At 43.3% G+C, this 22640-nt stretch overlaps 2 protein-coding genes across 3 annotated transcripts; one reads left to right on the forward strand and one right to left on the reverse strand.

The window, feature by feature from the left end:
• Positions 1 to 1917: 1917 nt before the first annotated feature.
• ago3b (argonaute RISC catalytic component 3b) lies at positions 1918 to 18163 on the reverse strand. 2 transcript variants are annotated; one of them, XM_079176569.1, is made up of 20 exons: positions 18026 to 18163; positions 17573 to 17835; positions 14387 to 14570; positions 14127 to 14247; positions 13760 to 13968; positions 13035 to 13171; positions 12323 to 12457; positions 11081 to 11168; positions 10833 to 10980; positions 9407 to 9526; positions 9200 to 9322; positions 8347 to 8480; positions 7831 to 8015; positions 7445 to 7604; positions 7181 to 7271; positions 6556 to 6750; positions 6309 to 6443; positions 5993 to 6094; positions 4876 to 5075; positions 1918 to 4484 (listed from the first exon to the last, which is right to left on the reverse strand). In XM_079176569.1, the coding sequence occupies exons 2-20, from the start codon at positions 17589 to 17591 to the stop codon at positions 4376 to 4378; spliced, it is 2595 nt and encodes an 864-aa protein (XP_079032695.1). In that variant the 5' UTR covers positions 17592 to 17835; positions 18026 to 18163; the 3' UTR covers positions 1918 to 4375. The 2 variants fall into 2 exon arrangements, with proteins under 2 accessions (XP_079032695.1, XP_079032694.1); XM_079176568.1 differs by having other exon boundaries at positions 9179 to 9322.
• Positions 18164 to 19555: 1392 nt separating this feature from the next.
• Positions 19556 to 22024, forward strand: olah (oleoyl-ACP hydrolase). The gene is made up of 7 exons (XM_079176168.1): positions 19556 to 19640; positions 19737 to 19867; positions 20107 to 20245; positions 20357 to 20456; positions 21109 to 21278; positions 21370 to 21452; positions 21873 to 22024. The coding sequence occupies exons 1-7, from the start codon at positions 19618 to 19620 to the stop codon at positions 22013 to 22015; spliced, it is 789 nt and encodes a 262-aa protein (XP_079032294.1). The 5' UTR covers positions 19556 to 19617; the 3' UTR covers positions 22016 to 22024.
• The last annotated feature ends 616 nt before the right edge of the window (positions 22025 to 22640 follow it).

Below are 22640 nucleotides of genomic sequence, written 5' to 3' on the forward strand. Positions count from 1 at the left end.
CTTCTAAAAGTGACACCATTTATTAATCAGCAAAAGAAAACAAAAAAAACATTAATATACTGTGAAACCCAAACATTGTTTTCTTTGTGTATGATATGCAGCCAAGCACAGCAGTGTAAAGATTTATTGTTGTGGGGAATCCCTCAACATGGGAAACGGGCACTCGAGGAGTAACAACTCAACCGAAGAGCTGTCGCGGGTCTGTAAACGTCTAAATAAAGATAAAGGAACTTAAAAAGAGGGGTGAGATAGAGACATGCATACACTGAGGGAAGGACAAACTGATTGCACAGAAAATGTTTAAAATTGCGTCATTATTGCCGTCCATTTAAGAATGAACACAGAAATCAAAAAGGAGCAAAAAATAAAAAAAACGGGTTTAGAGGCAGTAAGGGAGGCGTCATGTCTCTATAGAAATAAAAGGTAAATAAATAATGCTACATAACGTCTAAACTGAGCTACTCGCTACCTACAGAGTCGTGAGTGTTCCCCTAATTTTTGTTATTTCATTCGTTAGAAATGTTAGTTTTTGGGTTGTGCTTCAGAGTGCCCGTCCACTAAACCGATCCCCACAGGCCTTTTGGTCCTGTCGGCTCCACACTGATCAGTTCTGCATATTTTTGTGTTCTTGGCATATGTCGGAGGTATCCACACACACACACACACGTAAAACAAATACATATACGCACACAATCACGCCTTACAGTATTGTCATGTATCAATATATACTCGTCCATGTAGACTCGGGCCTGCGGGCCCTTTCTGAAAGTTAAGATTTCTTTGATTTACTTAGTTTGTTATATTTTTTTTCAGCACCATCAGGAAAGGCACAGTCTGTTTACGGATAAAATCGGTCCGAGGATGAACTTTCAACCCTCCTCCTGCTCCTCTCATGAATATGCGAGAAGAATTAAAAAACAAATAAAAGTTTAAAAAAAAAAAGGCTTTGCTTAGCAAGTGCATTGAGAAGTCGATCTAGTTCATAGTCCACTTCTTTGATGAGCTTTTGAGATGATAAAACAGCAGAGGGAGTTCTTCACAGGTCGTCTTCACGGAGGAGGGTTGATGGTTCATCCCATCACTTGCGCGACACAAAAACGACCCCCCCCCCCCCACAGCGGTCTCTCCACAAAGCAGGCCGACGTCGCAAATACATATCAGCTTTGCTTTCCACACAAGTAAACCTATTGCATTACCAAATCACAGACCACCACGGTTATTACACGGCCATATTTCCATACGGCTTCCGTTTCAAACAGGACTTAGTTAGAAATAAGTGGTGTGTGCATTACATTAATACCTCTACATATAAATATATCTCAATTCAGACTTAAAAATGCTTTGTATTTCTTGAGGACGAAGGCGTCTGATGTCCAGCTCTGTCGGAGGTGAATTTACTGTACGCATCATTGTGAGCCGTTAAAAAAAAAAGAAAAAAAAAGGTACTAAGGCTCCATATAGACTTCCAAAAAAACAAGCAGAGCATTAGCCAACAATGTTAGACATGCCCACGACTAATTCTCTTCAAGTAAAATAAAATGCTGGTAATGTCTGACATTAGGAAACAGCTCCAACATGACAAACAAAGGGAGACAAGCTGCTCGGATATATATCCTCAGAATTAAAATGTTGTGAACCGTGGGCGACATCGAACAAGAATCCCGACTCTGTCCAACCATAAAAACAACTCTAAGTGCAGTAAAATACCATTATTCTCTTAATCTCTGTGTATTAATATATAGCCTATATGCATCTGATGAAATATTAAATAAATGTGTTTTTCTCATAGCAGCTTAGGTTTGGTTCTGGTGACATGTGGCTTGCACAGTAAGCACTACAGAGCAGATCAGCTCGATGCTGTAAGGCCCCGCCCCCAAGTCCTCCACCCTCACCCCTTCCCCACCCCCACCAGGCACGTTGGTTTGGTCCAAGTGATGAAACCTCAAGGCTTCGTCTGTATTAAACTATACTGCAAGGCCATGACTGAGCACATTCAACGGCTGGGCATTGAAAAGCCGAAGAAGTTCTTGCAACAATGACCGATTAAAAGGTGTAAAGAGTATAGATAAACTTCATAATGTTGGATTCTTGCGAGTAGAGGTCCTTTCATGTGATATTATTTGGGATCGATTAGCAACCAGTGTGTCCAAATGTAGCAGAAAATCAGTTCCTGACTGCATAAAGACAGCGTTTTCTCTCAGAACTAGAGCTGCCATGATTCGTTGATAAATCCATGGAAAGAAAAATAATTGAAACCATTTAGATCATTAATCATGAATTCATTTTTTCAAGCAAAAAAAGCCCCAAATTGTGAGAAATTTGATGTTTTTCTGTCATATGTGACAGTAAACTGTATCTCTGGAGTTTTTAGACTGTTGGGGGGACAAAACAAGACATCTAATACATCTGCACGGGCCGAGGGAAATTAGAACAGACGGCTGTGATACTTTTAGACAAAACGATTAGTCGATGGTGAAAATAATTATTAGTTGCAGCCCTACTCAGAACCGTTAAAAGAACTGAAACCCAGACTTCCTCCGAGGACAAGCGCAGCAAAGCTACAGTAGGTGATAAAGACTCTTCAACTGGCAGTGAGTCCTACTGCGTCAGTACACTAAACTACACTCAGTGGCCACAGGTACACCAGTACAATCTACTGCAGTCCAACACAGCGGTCCTGCAAGAACGTCTACCTTTACAAAACGTTATGAAGTTCAGTTTTTGTTGGCTTTGTCAGAAATATGTAAATGAAATTACTTGTCAACAGAAACTAAACATAGGCACCAGAAAAGTCAAACTCACGGCGGGACAGAAGTATTGGATTACAATATGTTGTGGGGGGGATGGGGGGGGGGATTCGGAGAGCGCTTCACTAAATGTATGAACAGAGGCACCCAGACCTACATACGGTTAAAAGCTTTCCATCCAAACCAACAGTTGACGCTCTATACAGGCACTTTGTTTAATCTCTCCGTGCGCCATCGGACCTCACCGCTGACCCTCACGTCTGCAGCGCCGGTCCCGCTCGTCCGCGAGAACGCCGAATGCCACACACACACACACACACACACACACACGCACACACGCACACACACGCACACACACACGCGCACACACACGCACGCACGCACGCACACACGCACACACGCACACACGCACACACGTCTCCGAATCTCAAGTTTATCGTCACTTGCCAAAACTCACTCATAACAAAACTAAGCTCACCGCTCGAATACTCGCTGAAAAACATCCGCCACTGGACCGGCTCTCTGCGCTGACACCTTATTGCACCAAAAGGAGTTTTTCTTTGACAGCTAAAGATTGGTCAGTTCCTCGAGTAAAACCCGTGAGAGGATATAAACCGCTCTGCTCGGATCTATTGCTGAACGTCGGTTTAAGTCAGAAAGAAAGAGGATTCAAAAACTAGCGAGAAGATTGAAAACGGCACAAGGTTTGGTACAACACAAGCTGAACTACAAGAGAGGGAAGGCCATGGCGTTGTATTCCAACAGTCGACATGCAGCTCGCCTCGCAGGAAGGCATCATGCGATGTACAATGCTTCATCGATGGCTGTACGTGGCTTTGTTTAAAAAACATATATATAATAATAATTATTAAGATTTCATTCAGTGCTATGCGTCTTACTGTCTGGCTGAATGACTGAGAGGAACCACTGGCTTAAAGGGAGACAGAAGAGTAACCGTCGTTTCAAGGGAAGAGAAAAACGAAAAAAAAAAGGCGTTAGTTTTTTCCGAGCATTCTGTTGCCGTGGCAGCCGCACATTTGCTCGAGGGAAATAACACATGAATACATTATTATGTATCTAGACAAGCTGACAAGGCACAAACAAAACATGTAAAAGCATCTAAAATAAGAATCAGCAACAACAGGCTCAACGGGAGGCGACGGAGCGAGTCGGCTCTTCACTGGCTCCGTTTTCCACCCATGCACCAAAAAATCATCAGTTTTTGTACTCGCCATTATTTTAACACAAGGAGGGGGGGGGGGGGGGGGACTTTGAGCTGCTGTCCTAATTGGAAGGCGAAGATGTGACTTGTGAGCTTTAAGAAGAAAACTGAATCCATTGTGATTGAAACACAGCAGAGGAGGTGAAGGTGACAGAGAGATGCAAACAATTGGCTGGTTTCAAATTGCATAATGTGGCTGTAACTCCTCTCTGGCTTACTACATCCTTACTACATCCTTACTACATCCTTACTACATCCTTACGCAGCCTGCAGTCGTCGGTGACCAAAGCTGCACCAGCACAGGGGGGGGGGGGGGGGTCACTCTGCGCGATGAGTCGATGCGGCTGATGGGAGTCAGACACTAAGACTGGCTGAGAAAGATGGAGGGAGGTCGAGGGGGAGGCGTTCAGGCAAAATACATGGTGGTCAGTGTGTCGTGGTGGATCTGAACAGCTTTGGCCAGTGCCGTGGGGTCCCTGCCATTACTCTGCCCGGAGACGTGGCTGCCCTCCGCACTGCCCGGAGGAAATGATGGAGAGAAGTAGTGGTGAGTAACATTAAAAAAAAAAGGCTACATTATTGCTATTTAGTAACGTCAACACTGAACAATTAATTAATCCTGTCTGGAGAATGTATCAAATAAATGCCTGCTACATAATAAAGTCTCATAAAGCCCCCAAAAAAATAGATAAAATAAACATTAATTCACCGGTCTCATTCATGTTTTACAGATAAGTTCATAACTTGGACATTAAACCTGCGTAGCCACTAACTCATCTACACTTCTATATTGATGATACCACACTAGCTATTCTAGTTGAATGTTTTTGCTTTCGTCACACATGCTGAGCAATCTGACAGAACAGCAAATCTAATCTGATTTGAATCAAAAGAGTTTCTCCCCACCTGTCGTGCTCTTTGTCAACCAGGTGGTAGCGTGCGCGGAAGGCCACCAGGTGGGCGTAGTAGGCCGGTGCAGGGATGGAGACGGAGCGCGTGCAGCGGACGTAGGTGTGGCACAGCTGGTAGGTGAGCAGCTGGAACTCGTCGCCGGTGAAACAGTTGTCATCCCACAGAACGTGGTAGTGGGAGGGCCGGCTCGTACCCTGGAGGGGAGGGGAGGGGAGGGGAGGGGGGGTAAAGCAGAGTTAATCACACCCAAGAGGAAGCAGCGCCGCGGAGAGAGGACCAACAACGAGCAGATAAAATTAGGGGGAGGTCTGGTTGCTTGATAGAAACTCATCCAGCCTCTGCTGGTGAAGTCTGGTTGAAGAAGATTAGATATTCTTTAATATTCTTTCACCGCTGGTAATGACTAGACTCATTTCAGGAACTTGCATCAGCGATCCAATTCCTTCAGTCACCAACCAAAGCTCATGACCATAGCTGAAGGTCGGAACGTAGACTGTATCTCAGATTTGCCAGTCTGTCTCTACCTGTAGGCCACCGTAGTTCTCAGAGACGCTTGGAAAGGGAGGGAACGGTTTTATAGACGTGTATTCAGGTAACTATAACTGCATTGCTTGCAAAAAGCTTAAAAGATGTTATTATTCCAAAGCTCCTTTAGATGTTGAGCCATGCCGGTGTTCCCTGGCGATCGGATTGCGTATCGGCGATCTCGAGTAACCACGATTGGACAATATGAAAATACAAACGTCTACCGTTTTCCAGGTTTTAAACATCTAGCATTCATACAGAAATGTCTTCAGAAATGTTCTTCTCTAGTTTGTTGTGTTACCGTGTGACTTTGGTGTTTTAAAAGGTTAGTTTGGATTCACTAAAGTCACGGTCTATGGATAAGTGCCTCATACAACCCCAGTTCAAAACATCTGAACTATCCCTTTAAATCTGCAGCAATCTGGCCACCACAACTGCACTAGAGTAATTCAGTAAAGGCGATGCAAACAGAAGAAGGAATACTGCTATGTATACAGTTGCATCCTGCATTGAATCTATCACTATATCACTATGGTTCTCCACGGTGTTGAATGGTTTTTCAGTCAGTTTAGGTTTCAAAGCGTACCTGGATTCCAGCGTGGCTGCAGAGGTAAAAGTCAAACTCGTAGGGGTGGGTGATGTCTGTGTCCACTGTGGTGCCGGCAGGAATGTTTCCACTTCGTCCAACCTGAGAGGGAATTTAACAAAATGATCTCAGAGAAGTTCAAACTGCCTGAAAAATTCCCTTTACAGGCGAGATCAGTGACCTCGATTTCAAATTCCTCTTTAATCCCCTTTTGGTAGATAACCTTTGACCCCAATTTATCAAATCAATCAAACAGATATAGAAAGTAGGCAGCCATAAACATCACAAGACCCTCAGAGTACCACTGATAACTCACCCGCTCGTTGCGATCTGCACAGAAGAGGCGCGTGTGATGGCGCTTCTGTACAACAATGTACGTTATCCCCGGCTGGTAGTCCTTCTCTAGACCGATGCAGGCCTCCCTGATGGCCAGCAGCTCATAGTACAGCACCTACACAGAAAAGTCAAGAACTTCAGATCATGTGTTCACTCCATATAAGGAAACGAAACGCGAAAGAATTCAGCAAAAAATGGAGAATAAAACAAGGAACCAGAGGTTATACCTGTCTGAACTGTCCCTCTGACACTCCGTCCCTGTAGAAGATGATCCTGGTTGGCTTGTAGCGGGTCGATTTGTAGAACTGGATCAAGAGCTCTCGCACCATGGAGGCCAGGTCCTGGATGACCTCCTGTCTAGGCCTCTGGACCCGCACCGTAGCGCAGTACCTGCTGGGGTGGGCGTCCATGCTGCCCACCACCTGTAGAGGCACAGCATCAGTCACATGGGTCAGAAACTCAATTACATGCAAAAGCATTGCAACGGACGAGCAGTTATGAAATCATTTTTTTCTGCGCTTCGTCGGTGATGCCAGAGAAATTCCACGATTCTCGATACCCGATTCAAAACCACGGTAAAAGAACAGAAACCAAACAAATACTTTTGAGCTCGTATTAGGAAGTTAAACAGCTCATAACTTCCTCTCAAATTAATGTGTAAATAATAATATACCTTACCTAATACTATGGTTTTTTACTGAATAGGGCTTGAACGCACCATGATTAAACTCAATGATACCTCCTTTAACGTTAGCTGTTAGCTTCGCAGCAGACACAGGCCGATAGTGTATGTGAAGAGGAAATACAAGATTGTTGGCCATTTGTGTGTTCTTGTCTAAAGTGAAGTCTCACCGCTGCAATAGATGGCTTTTTCCCGTCTCCTGCTGGAGGATGAGTGACATCAGCCCCGAGGAAGATGATAGGCTGCTGGAACACAGAGGGTCTGGATGGATGAAAAGAGGCACAACGTTAATCAATCAGTCATGTTGCAACACAGTCTTCTTTTAACAGCCAAAAGCAAAGAGATAGATGTCAATGTGACCACGTTAAGCAAAGTATCTTGTACAAATAAAAAGACTGAAGAACCCGTGTCTTTATTTGTTGTGTTCATTTTACCGTTGGTGTGGAACCAAGATGTTGTTGATGCCTCCCAGCTTGACGTTGATCTTGAGGCACAGGTTGGAGAGGGTCTGAGGGGACGTCTTCACCACGTTCTTCACCTGCACACACTGGGTGGCCATGCCGAGGAGGGTGTCGCCCACCCGCTTCACCTCAGCTGCGGGTCAAAGAAATGGGAAGTTCCTTTAACTCTGCAACAACTGTTTGAACTTAAAATGCCTCACAAACGTCATATGACTGAAGTGAGGCTACTTGTTTTTTGGTCCTATTAACGGGTAGCAGTAGCCTCGAGGTCAGAGCTCGAGATCCAACCGCTCTAATTCCACTGACTACTTCCGTTACTATTGTTGTGCTGCTGGTTTCTAAATAGTTACTCTTCGTACCATAGACCGGCGTTTTCCCCGGCAGGATTACGATGATGAGCTGCAGCCCAGCGTAGGTGTTCTTCAGGTGTCTGAACATGGGCTCCACGCTGTCGGCTCCCTGGGCGTATTTACAGAAACATGGCTGGCCTTGGATTGGCATCCCAGCATCCTTTGAGATTTTACGCAGCTGGTCAGTGAAGCTCCTGAGCATGAAGAAAAAAAAGAAGTGACCATACATGAACATTTGTTTATTAATATCACCACCAATAGAGTATTGGTTTATTGCGACCCACGGATGTAAAGTCTGAACTTCCACTTGTCACTTAAGCAGTAACTAATCGGTGCTTTTTTTAATGTAAGAAGACTGAAATACCCTTTAAAAGTACTCAAAATCAATATATGTTTAACTTTTTAATTCTCAAACAAAAAGACCTTGCTTTCTATTTATCTAAATACATTTGACTGGTTTCTTTAAATGTGAAATTTTCGATACTACACTGAACTGAGCAACAACAGGGATTTTTGTGAACTCACTTCAGGATCTCTTCTCGGCACTGCCTCTGGGTGGCGAAGCAGGCGATGGCCCACATCTTGATCTCCACTCCAGTGTGAAACTGCTTCCCCCTCATGTCCCACACGCCATGGCTCGGTGTGGCCACCGTGCGGTTCTGCAACGACAGTGCAGGGTTGATCTGCTGGGACTGGCAGTCACACGGACACAAACAGTACAAAAGGACACAGACAACGTATGGATTCAGAGATTCAAAAGGAGTCGGGCAGCCAGTGGGATCTCAAGATCAAGGGCTACTGTGTTGATTGGCCGATTGTGGCATTAGAGACAAATACATTTGTAGGTTTAGTCTGTGCTTGCTTCTCATTGGCTCATGCATTCATTTTATGGCAGACATGCAAAACAGACTTCTTTCAAATTGAAACAGCTTCTAAATGTGATCTCTTCACAAAAGCATGCATGTGTAAAAAAAAAAAAAAGAAGACAGCAACATCCAAACGATCACAGACAGAAAAGAGTAGAAAAGACGCGTGAGATGCAATCAGAGATAATTGTGGTTTACTGTGTGAGCACATCAAATGTGAGAAAAATAAAACTATAGATTGTTATCACAGGGTTTCCCCACAGAATAGCCCGAGTGTGGCTCGTTTTACATTTTTGTTGTACGTTTTGGCACTGAAATTCAGAGCCACGAAGCGTCAACATGTCAAGAGTCAGGATTGTAAATACAAATTCAAACTGGGGGAAACCCTGCAGTCTTACACACACACACACACACACACACACACACACACACACACACACACACACACACACACACACACGCATATGAAGCGTGATTTAAAGGGAAGGTACCATAAAGGGTTCAGAGCTCACCCTGCCGCCATATTGCAGCATGGGGGCCGGCAGGACGCGGCCCGTCACCTGAGCCATCTCATCTCGCACGCGGAACTGGAACTCCTGGACGAACGGGTCGGCCTCGTAATTTGCACTCCTCACCTGAAGAGAGAGAAAATTATTATAATATATTTATGATAACAGAATAAAATAAGCTTTGTGTCCTTTTGTCTCTCGTCCACTCACCAGCCTGCTGATCTCCTCCTGTCTGTCTGGGGCAGAGCGGGCTGTTGCTTTGATCATGGTCGATGTCTGGTTGTCAGTTAGTTTTTTAATACAGCGCTGTCCAGGTACAATGTTGCACACCTAAATGGAAAATAAACATCAGGTCAGTTTAATTCATATTTTAATACAGCCTAATAATCAGACTGAATTACCATTTTGTTTCACTTCAGTCATTCATTGTTGTCACACAAGCGACCAAGAATCTGAAGAGTGCGATGAAATGTTTTCATTGTTCGCCTGACAGTTGCGCGTGTGTGTGCGTGCGTGTGTCATTACAGCCTTAAAGCACACTGGTAATGAAGACAACTACTGTTTTTTTTAAGTCAAGAAAAATGCTGCGGTACCCGTTACACCTGTCCACTGAGAGGCCAAACCCAGACCTGACGACATCGGCTTTATTTGTCACTATGAGCATAGCCGGTCCACCATAAAAGATCAGCCCGCCTTTAGTGAGCCTGGGCAGAAGTTAACTTTCAGTTTAATCAGCAGGTGGCAAACAAGACAGGGGAGCTTGGCTTGGGTCTTGAGGTGCAGACACTGCATTGCTACATTCTCTCTCTCTCTCTCTCTCTCTCTCTCTCTCTCTCTCTCTCTCTCTCTCTCTCTCTCTCTCTCTCTCTCTCTCTCTCTCTCTCTCTCTCTCTCTCTCTCTCTCTCTCTCTCTCTCTCTCTCTCTCTCTCTCTCTCTCTCTCTCTCTCTCTCTCTCTCAGAAAGCGGAGTATGTACTGAAAATTATACTGTCTGTTTCTAAATACCCTGGTATACCGTAATAACACCCCAGCCTACTCGTTACGGACACTTTACGCTACTCTCATACAAATTTAACACACGTGGATTGCACTTAAACCCGGCCGTGGCCAGTTTCAGAGGCTAGTACAGTGAGCATCTGGCACGCAGCTTTTAAATGTAGATTTCTTCAACACTTTTTGAGTAAAAGGCCCACTGAAAAATGTTGTGCATATTATGTGCTGGTGCAGCTAAGTGAGGCGCACCAGTGCGACCAATGTAAAAGGTTTGGCTCCCTCTGCATCTATTTACAATTGACAGAAGCTGGGGTAGTTCACTTGCATCTGAAACACGCTGGCCGCCATTTATCTGTCACTGTTTGTTACGAATTATATGGACGAATTGGAGTTGAAAGGCCGGAACCAGGCTAACCTTAACTCATGCCGAGGCACAATATTATCCAACACTGTGTTGGGTATGAAATGGGATTTGTTATTGATGGTACTGATTGTATTTCATATTTCACTGGTTTATGAGTACAAGTGAAAATGAGCTTTGACTGTCTGAAATAGAATTTGAATACATTTGACAGCAAAAACGTTCTCAAAAGGTTTTACCAGCATTTGGCAGTGGAATCACACAGTCCCCACCAGTCCTTACCTCCAGGGGCAGATAGGTGTGTTTCTGTTCCTGGCCCACCTGCAGACAAGGCAGGTGGGGGTACTTTAGCTGCAGGCTGTACTTCTCTCTGAAGTACTGCGCCACAGTACGCTCAACTGTCTGACCGCTCTCAAGCTGCAACGGAAATCTGTGGATTTGAAGGCAACAAGGAATCCCCCGTTAATGCGAGCCAATGACAGCTTGGATTTGAAGCTCACAGCTACCGGGGTGCGATGTAGAAAACGTACGTCTGGAGGCTGGCAGGGCGCCGTGTTACATTGCAGACTCGGTACTTCCTACGCATGGTTCCACAGTGTGTCACTTCCACTTTAAGACCTGTGAAGATGGAGGAATAAGCATCGTCACTGACTTGTTGTCACTTAAATGTTGCCAACGAAACAGTGGAACAAATGACCGGGCTTATTAGCCTGCTTCACCAAGATTCAGCTCTCGTCTGTACCTCCTTTATGTAACAAATCAACTGTCATAAGATACAAAGAATCTACTCAACTCCTGGGGCTGTATTCATAAAGCCTCCTAGTACAACGAGCTGCTCTTAGTGACTACATTCCGAGAAATGAAGATGATTTTCTCAGAGGATGCCCTTACAGTAAAGACCAGATCCTGTGAAGATAAAAAGTTAGTCACAAAGCATCTTAGCCCTTCAGAGAGCTGCTAAGGATAAAAGCTGTGGGAGGAGGAGGACCTTTGAGAGTTTCTTAAGCAGACGACAAAATGGTGGAAATGACGGTGAGTTAATGAAATGCTACAGATTAAACTGTGCAGGGATCATGTTTGTGGACAATCTCGTTAGAGATGCGCTCACATCTCCAACCCAACGCAAACCACGTCAGAAATGAAAGTAATATATTTGCCGACTGGAAAGATACAACAATGTTCACTGGTTTAAAGATTGACATGCTACTTATATAGACTAGGCTAGCAAGCACAGAAACTAATGAAAGCCGAGTCATATCCACTCGTCAATACCAAATATATTAAGTTCTATAATTGGCAGCATGGTAAATATATTGTACAACTATCGGTGTGTGAATAGGCCACTGCGCAAGTAGGCCTGTTTTGGGCCTTTTGTCGGCTACCTTTAAAGTAGGTTTATGGCTCAAAATGTATTCAACAGAGATGCTCATTACATGAAATAATATTCATTATTACACCATGAATCGAGACTAAATATCACTATTAGGCCTATCGATTTCACCGTCCGTTCTATGCCCATCACCGCTAAAAGTGATCGTTCTTTCATTCCTAGCCATGGGGTCAACCACACCTCACTACGGTAAAGGTTTCGGTCCCTTCCTTGCTCAGGCATGCTCTGTGACGTTTCCTAAATCATTCCTGAGGTACTGAGGTATAGCATTCACATATCTTTCTGTTTGCAAGTACATGAAAACAGGAGCTTCCCAAACAACAACAACACAAAAAGCCAGACGAGGAAAGGCAACAAAAGCTGCCTTTCCTTGGCGACATACCTTTGATCTCTTTGGTGAACTTGACCCTGTGGGAGTCAGTGAGAGGGCGGGGCTGCTCGTCAATGTTGTGAATGTCCAGGACCTCACACATGAACTGGATGACTGGCTGGGCTTTATAAAACGCTGTGGCCGACACTGAAAAGATACGGGAGGAGACCAAACTGTCAAATCACTATGGCGATAGCTTTTTTGGGGGTTTATGTAGAGCGATGAAGCGCTTTGGGACCAAATGGTGTTGATCTTCTCCTCAACTCATATGAAGCTACATCGAGCAGACAGTTAGCTTAGCATAACGACTGGAGAAAGCTAGCCTGGCTCTATCAGAAAAAATCTAAAGCTCACCAATTAAAATGAGAGGTTTTGGTTTTGTTATGTTGTGCTGGACTATTTCTCAGGCTGGAACATTAAGGTCCTGGTGTCTCCGCTGGATGACGGTAGTGAAGAGAAGACTTGTGAAATAGTCCAACACATCAAACCACAAGGTGTTGTTTACAATCTTTAGTTTGTGTACGGATTAAAATAATAATATATATTGTGTTAATTACTGAACTTAAGAGGTGCTCGTAGGTGTATTTTGTTTCCTTTGGACAGAACCAGGCTAGCTGTTAACCCCTGTTTACAGTTTCTGCGCTAAACTAAACTAAGCTAAGCTAAGCTAAGCTAAGCCTACCAGCTGTAGCTTCACATGTACTTTACAGACAGACATACTCACCATCGATGTTGAGCATCATTTTCCACATAGCTGGCCGCACTGACTGATGGAATCCAAACCAAACCTCTCTTCCTCCACCTAGCGGGTGGTCGTAGCCCTCTGGGGAGGAGAAGAAGGATCGTCCAACAGGCGTGTACCTGATGAGGACAGACAGGGTCACAACGGAGACACAAAGAAACTCTACCTGGGATTTGAGTTATATTCCCAGTGTGGTTCAGTGAGTGCAGCAGAACACAAGCGCTGCCAGATTTATAGGTTTGTTCATGTTACTAAAAACTATTTTGGTTAATGGATTTAGCAAATGGCAACTTGAGGTAGAATACATGCTTTTATGTGCTTTTAATCCTTTTGTTCGTGTTTTATTTAAATCCCACTTGGGCCATCGAATATAGGAAAAATATACCCACCTGGAGTATTGTTAAAATATGTGACAACGTTGTAGTTGAAGTACGGCATTAGAGAGCTCTACAGCAAGGTAAACTACAGCATTTGGCCATCAATTTGAATTATTTTTGAAGGAATAGTCATAATTTGAGCAAAGCATTTCACCGAACGTTTAACCTTAGTAATTAGTTTATTCCCATCTCAAATATTTAGCTACAAGAAGATACGATTTGAGGTATTTTAGTATGAGGTCTGAATCTCTTTACTATTCTTTGGAAATATTTCTATGAAAAGGAAGCTACAAACAAATCTTTGTAGATGGTCAAGGGGAGAAAACTCACTTCATGGAGGGCAGGTGTCGAAGGACGACGTCCACGGCATGAACGGGGTTGGTGCTGATGGGTTTCTCCAGGTCCACCGGCTCGGCCACGGCGCGTCCGGTCAGCACCTCGTGCAGCATGTGCCAGCTGACTAACGACACAAACCTGATGGTGACTTTAAACGGGCGGTCCTTCCCACCGTCACCTGGCAGGGTGACATCCAGATCGACCTGAAGAGGAAAACAAGGATTTTGAGATCAACAATAAAAAGCCTCAAGCCAATGAGCCCATTTTCAGGATGTCCCATCAAGAAGAAGAAGTCTTTCTCAAGCTGAACTCTACTTTTAATGTTGGCCCAGACAACACAAACTTTGAGGTCATGTCTTACCCCACCAGTGGCGACAGGAATGGGTCTAGCGGTGTAGAGGCTTCTCTTCCCATCGTAAACTGGCAGACAGTCGCCAAAGATGGTCACCTTGAAATGCTGAACCATGGAGTCCACCACCTCCCTGAAAAGACCACCAGGGATTAAAAAAATAAAATAAAAACACATCACCACAATCAACATGCAGCATGAATCCAGGCTTAAAGAAGTATTAGCTCTCATCCATTCACATTCCAACTGGTTCTACAGCTCTGTGCAGTTACCTGTTGACCCGGCGAGGACATTTGTCAGGCTTGATGTCCACCTCGTACAGATAGACGTCGATCTTGGGTATTTCCACCTGGAAGCAGTTGGCCAAAAGCTTGATGGGCTTCCCAAGGGTGCCATAGCCAGGTCGCCTTGGCAACGAGAAAAGGACTGGGGGTTCAGCGGCTGCTCCAACGTCTCCTACGACAACAAAGACCAAAAAATAAATCAGTACAAGTAAACCAGTGTTTACATCACACGCAAATGATGTGAATATGCTTTTATATTACAGTAACTGTCTTTATAATGTATCGTGTTCGGACTAAAGATGAACGCTGACATGGCTCCACACCTGTTGGACGTAGTTAGGAAACTGTTCACTGACACAATATTCATATCAGCCTTATCTACGATCAGCATTTATGTCAATTCCGGACCATCTGTGTCCCAACATTCAAACGTCTCAAAACAGCTCTAACAGAACCCAGACCAGTTAACATGAATGTACTGTACCCGTTCAAAGGAGCTGTGAGAGGAAGGAAGTGGTTAATAAGGTGGAAGGAGCAGCAGCCGGTGGGTGCTAGCACAAAAGATGGTCAGAGACGTTGAATATTTCCTCATGTCGAACTGACAGGACGGAAAGAAAGGGGGCCGACGCTGTATGGACCGTATAGACAAAGGCTACAGAGATAGGTGACATTTTAAATAAAGACCAGCTCAGCGGTCACAGACGTCTCCTGACTGACGTGGCCTTTGCCAGACGGAAGGAGTAGTGGGCGGGTGACACACCACGCCGATCTGACACCAATTTTCAGAAATGCCAAACTGGAAAGTACTCGGTGCAAATCACACAACCGCACAATTTCCATAAATGTGAGTCAGAGGATCCACACACATCAACACAATAACGTCGGCACACAGACCTCAAGCTGTTATGATACCAAGAGGTGGGCTTTGTTTGTAATGAAAGAAAGTAAAAAAAAGTGTGTACGGCTGAAAACGAGCATCAAGAATGAAAGTGGCAGTGAAATGAGTGCGACAGAGGAGTGGGTTGAAAATATAAGACTGTTTCAGCTGCTGTCAGGGTGGAGGGCTGACCCTGGACCTGCTGTAACCAGGCATCATTCATAAAACACTGCTCTTCCTGCTGACGCGTCCCCAGGCCGCCTCCTCCCCTATGCCGTTGCCACGGCGCCTATGTTGCTACAGTTTCTCCACGGCAACTAAAAGGCATGCTGGGCAGGAAGAGGGAAAAACAGGCGCACAGAGATTTGTCTCATTCATCTTGGAGCTCCAGTGACAAAAACTGTTTGAAATACGTCTTCTGACCATTGGTATGGTCAGTCGTTGATTATTTTGATGGCATTGTGATAGTCGTTTTCTTGGTTACGTTATTATGTGATGCAATATTGTATATTTCTAGTGTTTCTTCTATTTACCGGATGTGATCGGTCTGTTTTGACCATTTCCGACCTGATGAAGATCCTAAAGAAAGGCAAGATAAAAAGTGACAACAAAAGGAACTAAGCCTTCAATTCCTATGAGGAATTATGGAAAACATCCACAGCTATGCACCAGTAATGAACCCAAAACACAAAAGTTCACTGAAGAATGAGCAACAATGTAGAGATAGATGACCTCTTATCAGGCTGCTTCATGATAAAAATGCAACGCACGACCAGTAGCAGCACACAAAGAGCTGACATTCGACCAACCCACACACTTTGAGAGAGTTCTTCACTGATGAACCGTCTTACAGTCCAAACGTCGCTACTCTAATTGGGGGCGGCGGTCCATGGGTACTCGGTTGGGGAACCGCAGAGTCGCCGGTTCAAGTATGGTATATGGACTGATAGCTGGAGAGGTGCCAGTTCGCCTCCTTGGCATTGCCGAGGTGCCCTTGAGCGAGGAGCCAAGCTAGCTATAGGATGATGTGAACATTTTATTTATCGTATTTATATTTGCCCGATTATCCTGACCAAAATAATTGCGATTCCTTGAATATCATACAGATAATCATTAAAATATGCTTAAAGTGGCACTAAACCATACAGAAATCCCTTTACCTAACAACTAGTTAAGAAAAATATTAAATTGCATTACAGACAGGACACGTATGTTTTTTTAGTGAATGGGTCCATGTATAATATTTAAAAAGTAACACAGTAAAGAAATTTAATTTCCCCCTCTGGATCAATAAATTATGTATTTTTTTTTTTTCTAATACTGGAGACGAACAACGTGTAAAACTTATATACTGTTCAAATAAATATTGTTTTAACCTCTTTACACTCGTGAAGTGCGGACATTCTGGATAAACTGCTTTTGAAACAAGATCAAAAAGGCCAAACTTTTTCAGCTTCTCAGTTGTTAAGATGTACTGCTGCTCTGTCACCACTATAAATGCAATATATAATAGGATTTTGTACAGTCTGATAATGTTTGCAAATGTCAACATACATGTTACTGTAACTTTGTTCTTTACGGCTCATTCTGTGAAAAACGGGTGCAGTGGTTGGAGAATGAATGGGATGGTTTCAGTGAACCAGTTTTTTTTTTCCCTCTCCCAGTCGACCCCTGACCCAAACATCATCAATAATACACAAGCTGTGACTCACAAATTGTGCCCCATAGCAATTAAATAAATTGACTGCGTTAATTGATTTGTAATTAAAACAGGCAGTGGTTAACATGCAATAACCAGGGATGCTATGGCAGCAGCTAGTGTGAAAGGCTGCCCTTCAAACAAACAGGCAGGCAGGCACACAGGCACACACACACACTCTCTTTCAGGCATCACGCACACCTGACGGGATCACCACCTGCCTTTGACAGCCGGCAAAGAATGACGTAGCATATCAGAAAAAAACCCGTCAGACTGGTTTGGGGCATAAACACACGGCCGCACGCGCACACCGAGGCGCAAAAATGACCGGTAAAACAGCCCCCAATATGTTACTCCCGTTAGAGCTGGAGATGGGAATTTGAATTGAGTTTTCAAGCTGAGCCGCTTCTGCACACGTGTCCATGATAGCCTGGCAACTTATTTAAACACAGCGTTGGCAACTTAGATCAACTTGCAGCTCCCAAATACTTTATCATGGGGGTCTAGCTTGTGTCTCGCACTCCGCGCTGTCTGCAAATAACTCAAGTGCAGCACCTGGACACGAAATTAAGCATGGCGGTTAGTCGGGGGTTCCCACCTGTTGTTCCGATTTCCATTCATGAGGTCTCTGTCCGGATGACCCGGCCCCCAGTATTTACTTCTCCGGTTGAACGTGACTATAGATCCGCTCCCCGGCTACGCGGCCCCCCGGCTTCGGTCGCTGATGTGTAACCGGGCCGCTCGGGGGTCCCCTCGGCTGTAACGTTGAGTCTTCTCCCCCGACCTGTCTCACCACGGCTGACAGCTCAAAGTTGCACAAAATGTCCCCGCTTCCGTCCTTTGAAGTTCTTCCTGTTGTATCTGAAAGAAAAAACAACATGATGTTCAGTGTCGGAGATGTTTGTGACAGTTTAGACACGGAGTTGCTTAAATTGAGCCGAGAGTCGTTAGCAGTGGGTAAGCTAACAGCGATAGTTAGCTTTAACGGTTAGCCGACGGCAACTAGCAACTCACTAGCAACTCGACACACAAGATCTATATGAGTATTTACCCTGTCGGTAGCACAATCCGTCGTCCCGATTGGTTAACGTGACAGTCCGGTGTTGTTCTCTATCAAATAGGTACGAGGGCTCTGGTTAGGTTCACTATCCCCCGGCGTTCTCTTCGGCGTAACCGGTCTAAAATCTGCTCTTACACCGCCCTCACGCTCGCTAATGTTAACTTCGCCGGAAAATAAAATCAAGACTTCCGGAAAGGTGTTTCAAAATAAAAGCATAAATAACGAACAATGTGAGAGTTGTTCGTGAACCAATACTAATACTCAGTGGTGGAAAGAACATTTACTCAATAGCTGTACCTTTGAGTACATTGTTCCCGCCACAAATGTTATTGTCATGCACACAACGATTACAGTGAAGCAGTCCGTGGCAATGAAAGGTCTCAGGCTCCCTCCGACAGAAACAATTTGGATTAAAACACATGTGAGTTGAACAAAACCTAATAAGAAGAACAAAGTCTAATTAAAACTCATCTGCATGTCAGAGGGATATATCTTTTTTTTTGTTTTATTTGACATCTATAGTTACTGTCTGCTTTTCAGATTAGGATCTCACAAAACAAACACTCATTTTGTAAAATATTAAATAATCCAACCATTGAAATTAAGCTATGTTTCCTCACAGGTCGAATACCTCACTGAGTGTTTGTCAACTCAACCAAAAACAGATTTTTCCGTCTTTTATGAATGTTTTTAGAGGCTATAATTGAAGCAAAAATATCAGACAAATAAACACAATTTTGTGCAGCAGAAATGTATATTTGTTTCTACTTTCCAATTCTGCTATATTCTCGACCGCTCATTTTGGGAACCAGATCAAACTACTCATTGTTACACCAAATACTGTTTACATTATAACAATAAAATGACATATTACACATAATGATAGAGCATTTTCTCAAAGGGCCATTCTACACTATTAGTACTGACTTGTGATACTTTAAGAACATGTTTCTGATGATTGCCTGCTTCTGACGGCCTTTACTTGAATAGTTTTACTTGAAACTAAGTATTTTTGCACATTAGTATTTGTACTTTTACTTAATCTAATGATTTAAATTTCTGCATTTACATGATTTCAATAATATCCCTCTCGCTGTAAGAGGAACATCTGACAGGGACGATTGTTGGATTTTCGGTATTGCCTTATTTAACGTCATCTAACTTGACGAAGCTGTTGCGCCCTCCTCCTCCTCCTCCCCCCTCCCCCCTCCACCACCACCACCACCGAGGGAAATCCGTCAGGAAATACCAATGTAGAAAATGACGTCACTTCCGGGATTTTATTTTTCTAAACTACGTTATGTTTTGAAATAACAGCTTGTATTTCAGGTTTTGTGGGATTATATTCTGTCCTATTCATCCATGTAACATAAGATTTAATTTAAAAAAAATCTTTTTTACAAATTATAACAGTACGTTAAACCTACTGTTTCTTTCTGGACATACACACTCCATACTGTAGATGTCTCCATAATCCATATCTATGATTTTTTTAACAGCTTTATAGAAAAACCATAGAAGAAAAATAACCAGGAAATGTTACACTTCATGAGGAATTACCACTGTTTTCCTGGGAGAAGTTGATGGAGCTGCCAGCAGCAAACAGGTGTGACTTAACACTCTTATAATTACCCCTGGATGCAGGAGCATAAACTGCAGTCCCAGCAGCTGTGAATCAGACCTCTGACTTGTGTTGAATTAGAATGGAAAAGGTGATCAGCTGTTTCAAGAAGAGCCCAGATGCTGTGGCCAGGCTGATATGCTTCCCCTGGGCAGGTGGAGGCTCCATACACTATGCACGCTGGGGGAACATCCTCAACAGCTCCATAGAAGGTAACACGCCATGTTTAAGGGCTGCACTTTGCCCTGTTTAGCGATACTGTTTGGCTCTATGCTCACAATTTGTCAGATGTTTGTAAATAACACCAATGTAGTCTAAAAAAAAAAATCAGCAAAAGAGGAAAATTGTGGCAACTCAAAAAAAGAAGTAAACACACAAAACATACCTGTTACAATATGATTGTATTCCTATTTGAAGTGTTATAACATCCTTTTGTTGTTGTCACTGTCAGTGTTTGCTGTCAAGCTTCCGGGCAGAGAGAGTCGAGCCACAGAGCCCTTCTTTCAGGACATGCAGCAGATTGTGGACGAGGTTATTGGTGTGTTGTTGCCGGTGCTCAAAGAGAAGCCGTTTGCTCTGTTTGGACACAGGTATGATAAGAAAAAGGGGCTTCATCAGTGACATCCTATCCGTCATGACATCTGGCCCTGCCCACCACTCACTACCTCTGTTTCTATTACTGTTTACTCGTCTGTTTCTAGTTTCGGGGCCTTCACCGGTTTCGCCGTGGCAGATGCTCTGAAGAGACTGCACAACCTGGAACCCATTCACATCTTCCTGTCCGGTGCCTCTGCTCCTTATGTGAGTGTATTTATTACATTTAACTCTGTTGGGGATTATCCACTCAGCATCAATCAGCATCAGTATATGTATCCAAGGAGGCTTGGAGTCTCTTAATCATCAATCTCTGTTGATTAAGTGTACCAATGTCCAGATCTCAGTTTATATTTGGAACCCTGGTAGCTTGATTGTAACCGATTGCAGACAGTGTCACCTTGAAAACAAAGGCTTGTAATTAACCCACGCAATATCAAAACTTAACCATACTATTTTCATTTCCAAAGCTTTTGTTTTCAAATTTGCTGTGGTTCAAAATGAGAATAATATATTCCATATGATGCTCTGCAAATTTCTGAAAAATAAATCAGAGACCAAATGATCCAGAGCTGCATTGTGAGGAAGCAAAGGCAGTTCATTTAAAAAACTGTCTTTCTTAAAATACAATATCTTTGAAAATGTATGGAAGAAAATGTTCCAAGACGTTCTCAGACACCATAAAGTCATTAATGACAAAAAACATTGGATTAGATTCTTACTCGATGGAGGTCTACGGGCCGAAACATCTGGTTCCTTCTATAATTACACAACTGTATACACCTATAGTGTGTATACTAACTGAAGACAAGAGTTTGGTGTTGACGACAAACCACTAGCATGTTTTTTTGTCTTTCAGTCAGAGATGCGCATCAAAGCCCCAAAGAGAAGCGAGCTGTCCGATGACGACTTCCTCAAGTGGTTGATTTCGATCGGAGGAACTCCTCCCGAGCTGCTGGCGAACCCTGAAGTCCTGAAGCTCTTCCTTCCCGCCCTGAAGGCCGACCTGCACGTCGTGGAGAACTACAGGTATAGTTACAGGCTCAAATTGAACCATTCATTTTAAAATGATCTGAGAGTCGTGCTTCATAGTGAGCGGAGCCTCTTGACTTTGCTGCAGGTGCCAGAAGCCGGACGGCCCGCTCCTCTCCTGCCCCGTCACGTGTTTTGATGGAAAGGAGGACGTTCCTCACGACTTACAAGGTCTGTCCCCCCGTGTCCTGCAGCAATCACACACCTGCTCTGACCTATTTAATACAGGGATTATTAAGGTTTCTGGATGCTCCATATCAGAAATGATGGAACATTTGCAGTGTGTATTCATGCATATGTGCACGCTGCAAATATGGCTACTAATTTTATATTGTAATTATTATTCAGTGGGTTTTATTTTTCTTATGTTGTGCATTCTATGTATTCTATTTGATCTAATATTTAACTTATGTGTACATTTTTTATTTCATTTATATGTAATTTATGTGCTGCATTTCTGTATGAAAGGTGCTATACTAATGTTATTATTTGTATTATGTTTGTACAGGGCTGTGTGTGCCCTCTGTGTTTGCTGAAGACAATGACTCAGTGTGAGTTGTCTCCCCGTTCATTTGTATTTTTCCCCAACAGCTTGGAAAAGCATCACATCCGGAGATTTCACCATCAGGATGCTCGATGGAGCTCACTTTTATCTGAAGCAGTCTGAAAATGAAAAGACGATATTAGACTACATCACCAAGCAGGTGGAAACATCAGAAATGGACTATTTATGATGAATATTATATCTAATGACTTCAATGTTGCTGTTCTATTCATTAATTGTGATGGAAGTCGAATGTGGAGACATTCCAGAAGTGTAACACAATGTTTGATATTAAAAGGTAATTCATTACAGCTTGATTGTTGATATATCCATATTATGGCTGCAACCAAGAATTATTATATAAATGATTAATCTGATCTATTTTTAATCGATTTCATAGGGTAGTTTGTTTCAGAATAGAGTGAAAACTGGCCATCACAAGTTCCAAGTGACCTTACTTTAATGTGTTGGCTACACCTCACACATTAATTAACATCAGTTTGATGCCCAAAGACACATTTTCATCTGCAGGAATAATATATAATAAAAAAAAGAAAAGCAGCCATGTTAAACACATCAAAGTAGCTGTGGTTTATTTTATTACAATCTACTAATTAATGAAATAACCATTTCACTGCACAAAGACTGTTTAATTTTGTTTTATTTCTAAATCCATATTTAAATGCACACAGTTTAAAAGCAGTCAGTGAAATGTTCTTTTTCGGAGGATCATAAAACACATGCCCTCGTCTGAGATGTCCACACGATACCAACCTTCATCTGTGAATAAATATAATATGTCTTTATCGTACATG

This window comes from Pholis gunnellus (assembly GCF_910591455.1).
Source record: "Pholis gunnellus genome assembly, chromosome: 16".
Taxonomy (NCBI): domain Eukaryota; kingdom Metazoa; phylum Chordata; class Actinopteri; order Perciformes; family Pholidae; genus Pholis; species Pholis gunnellus.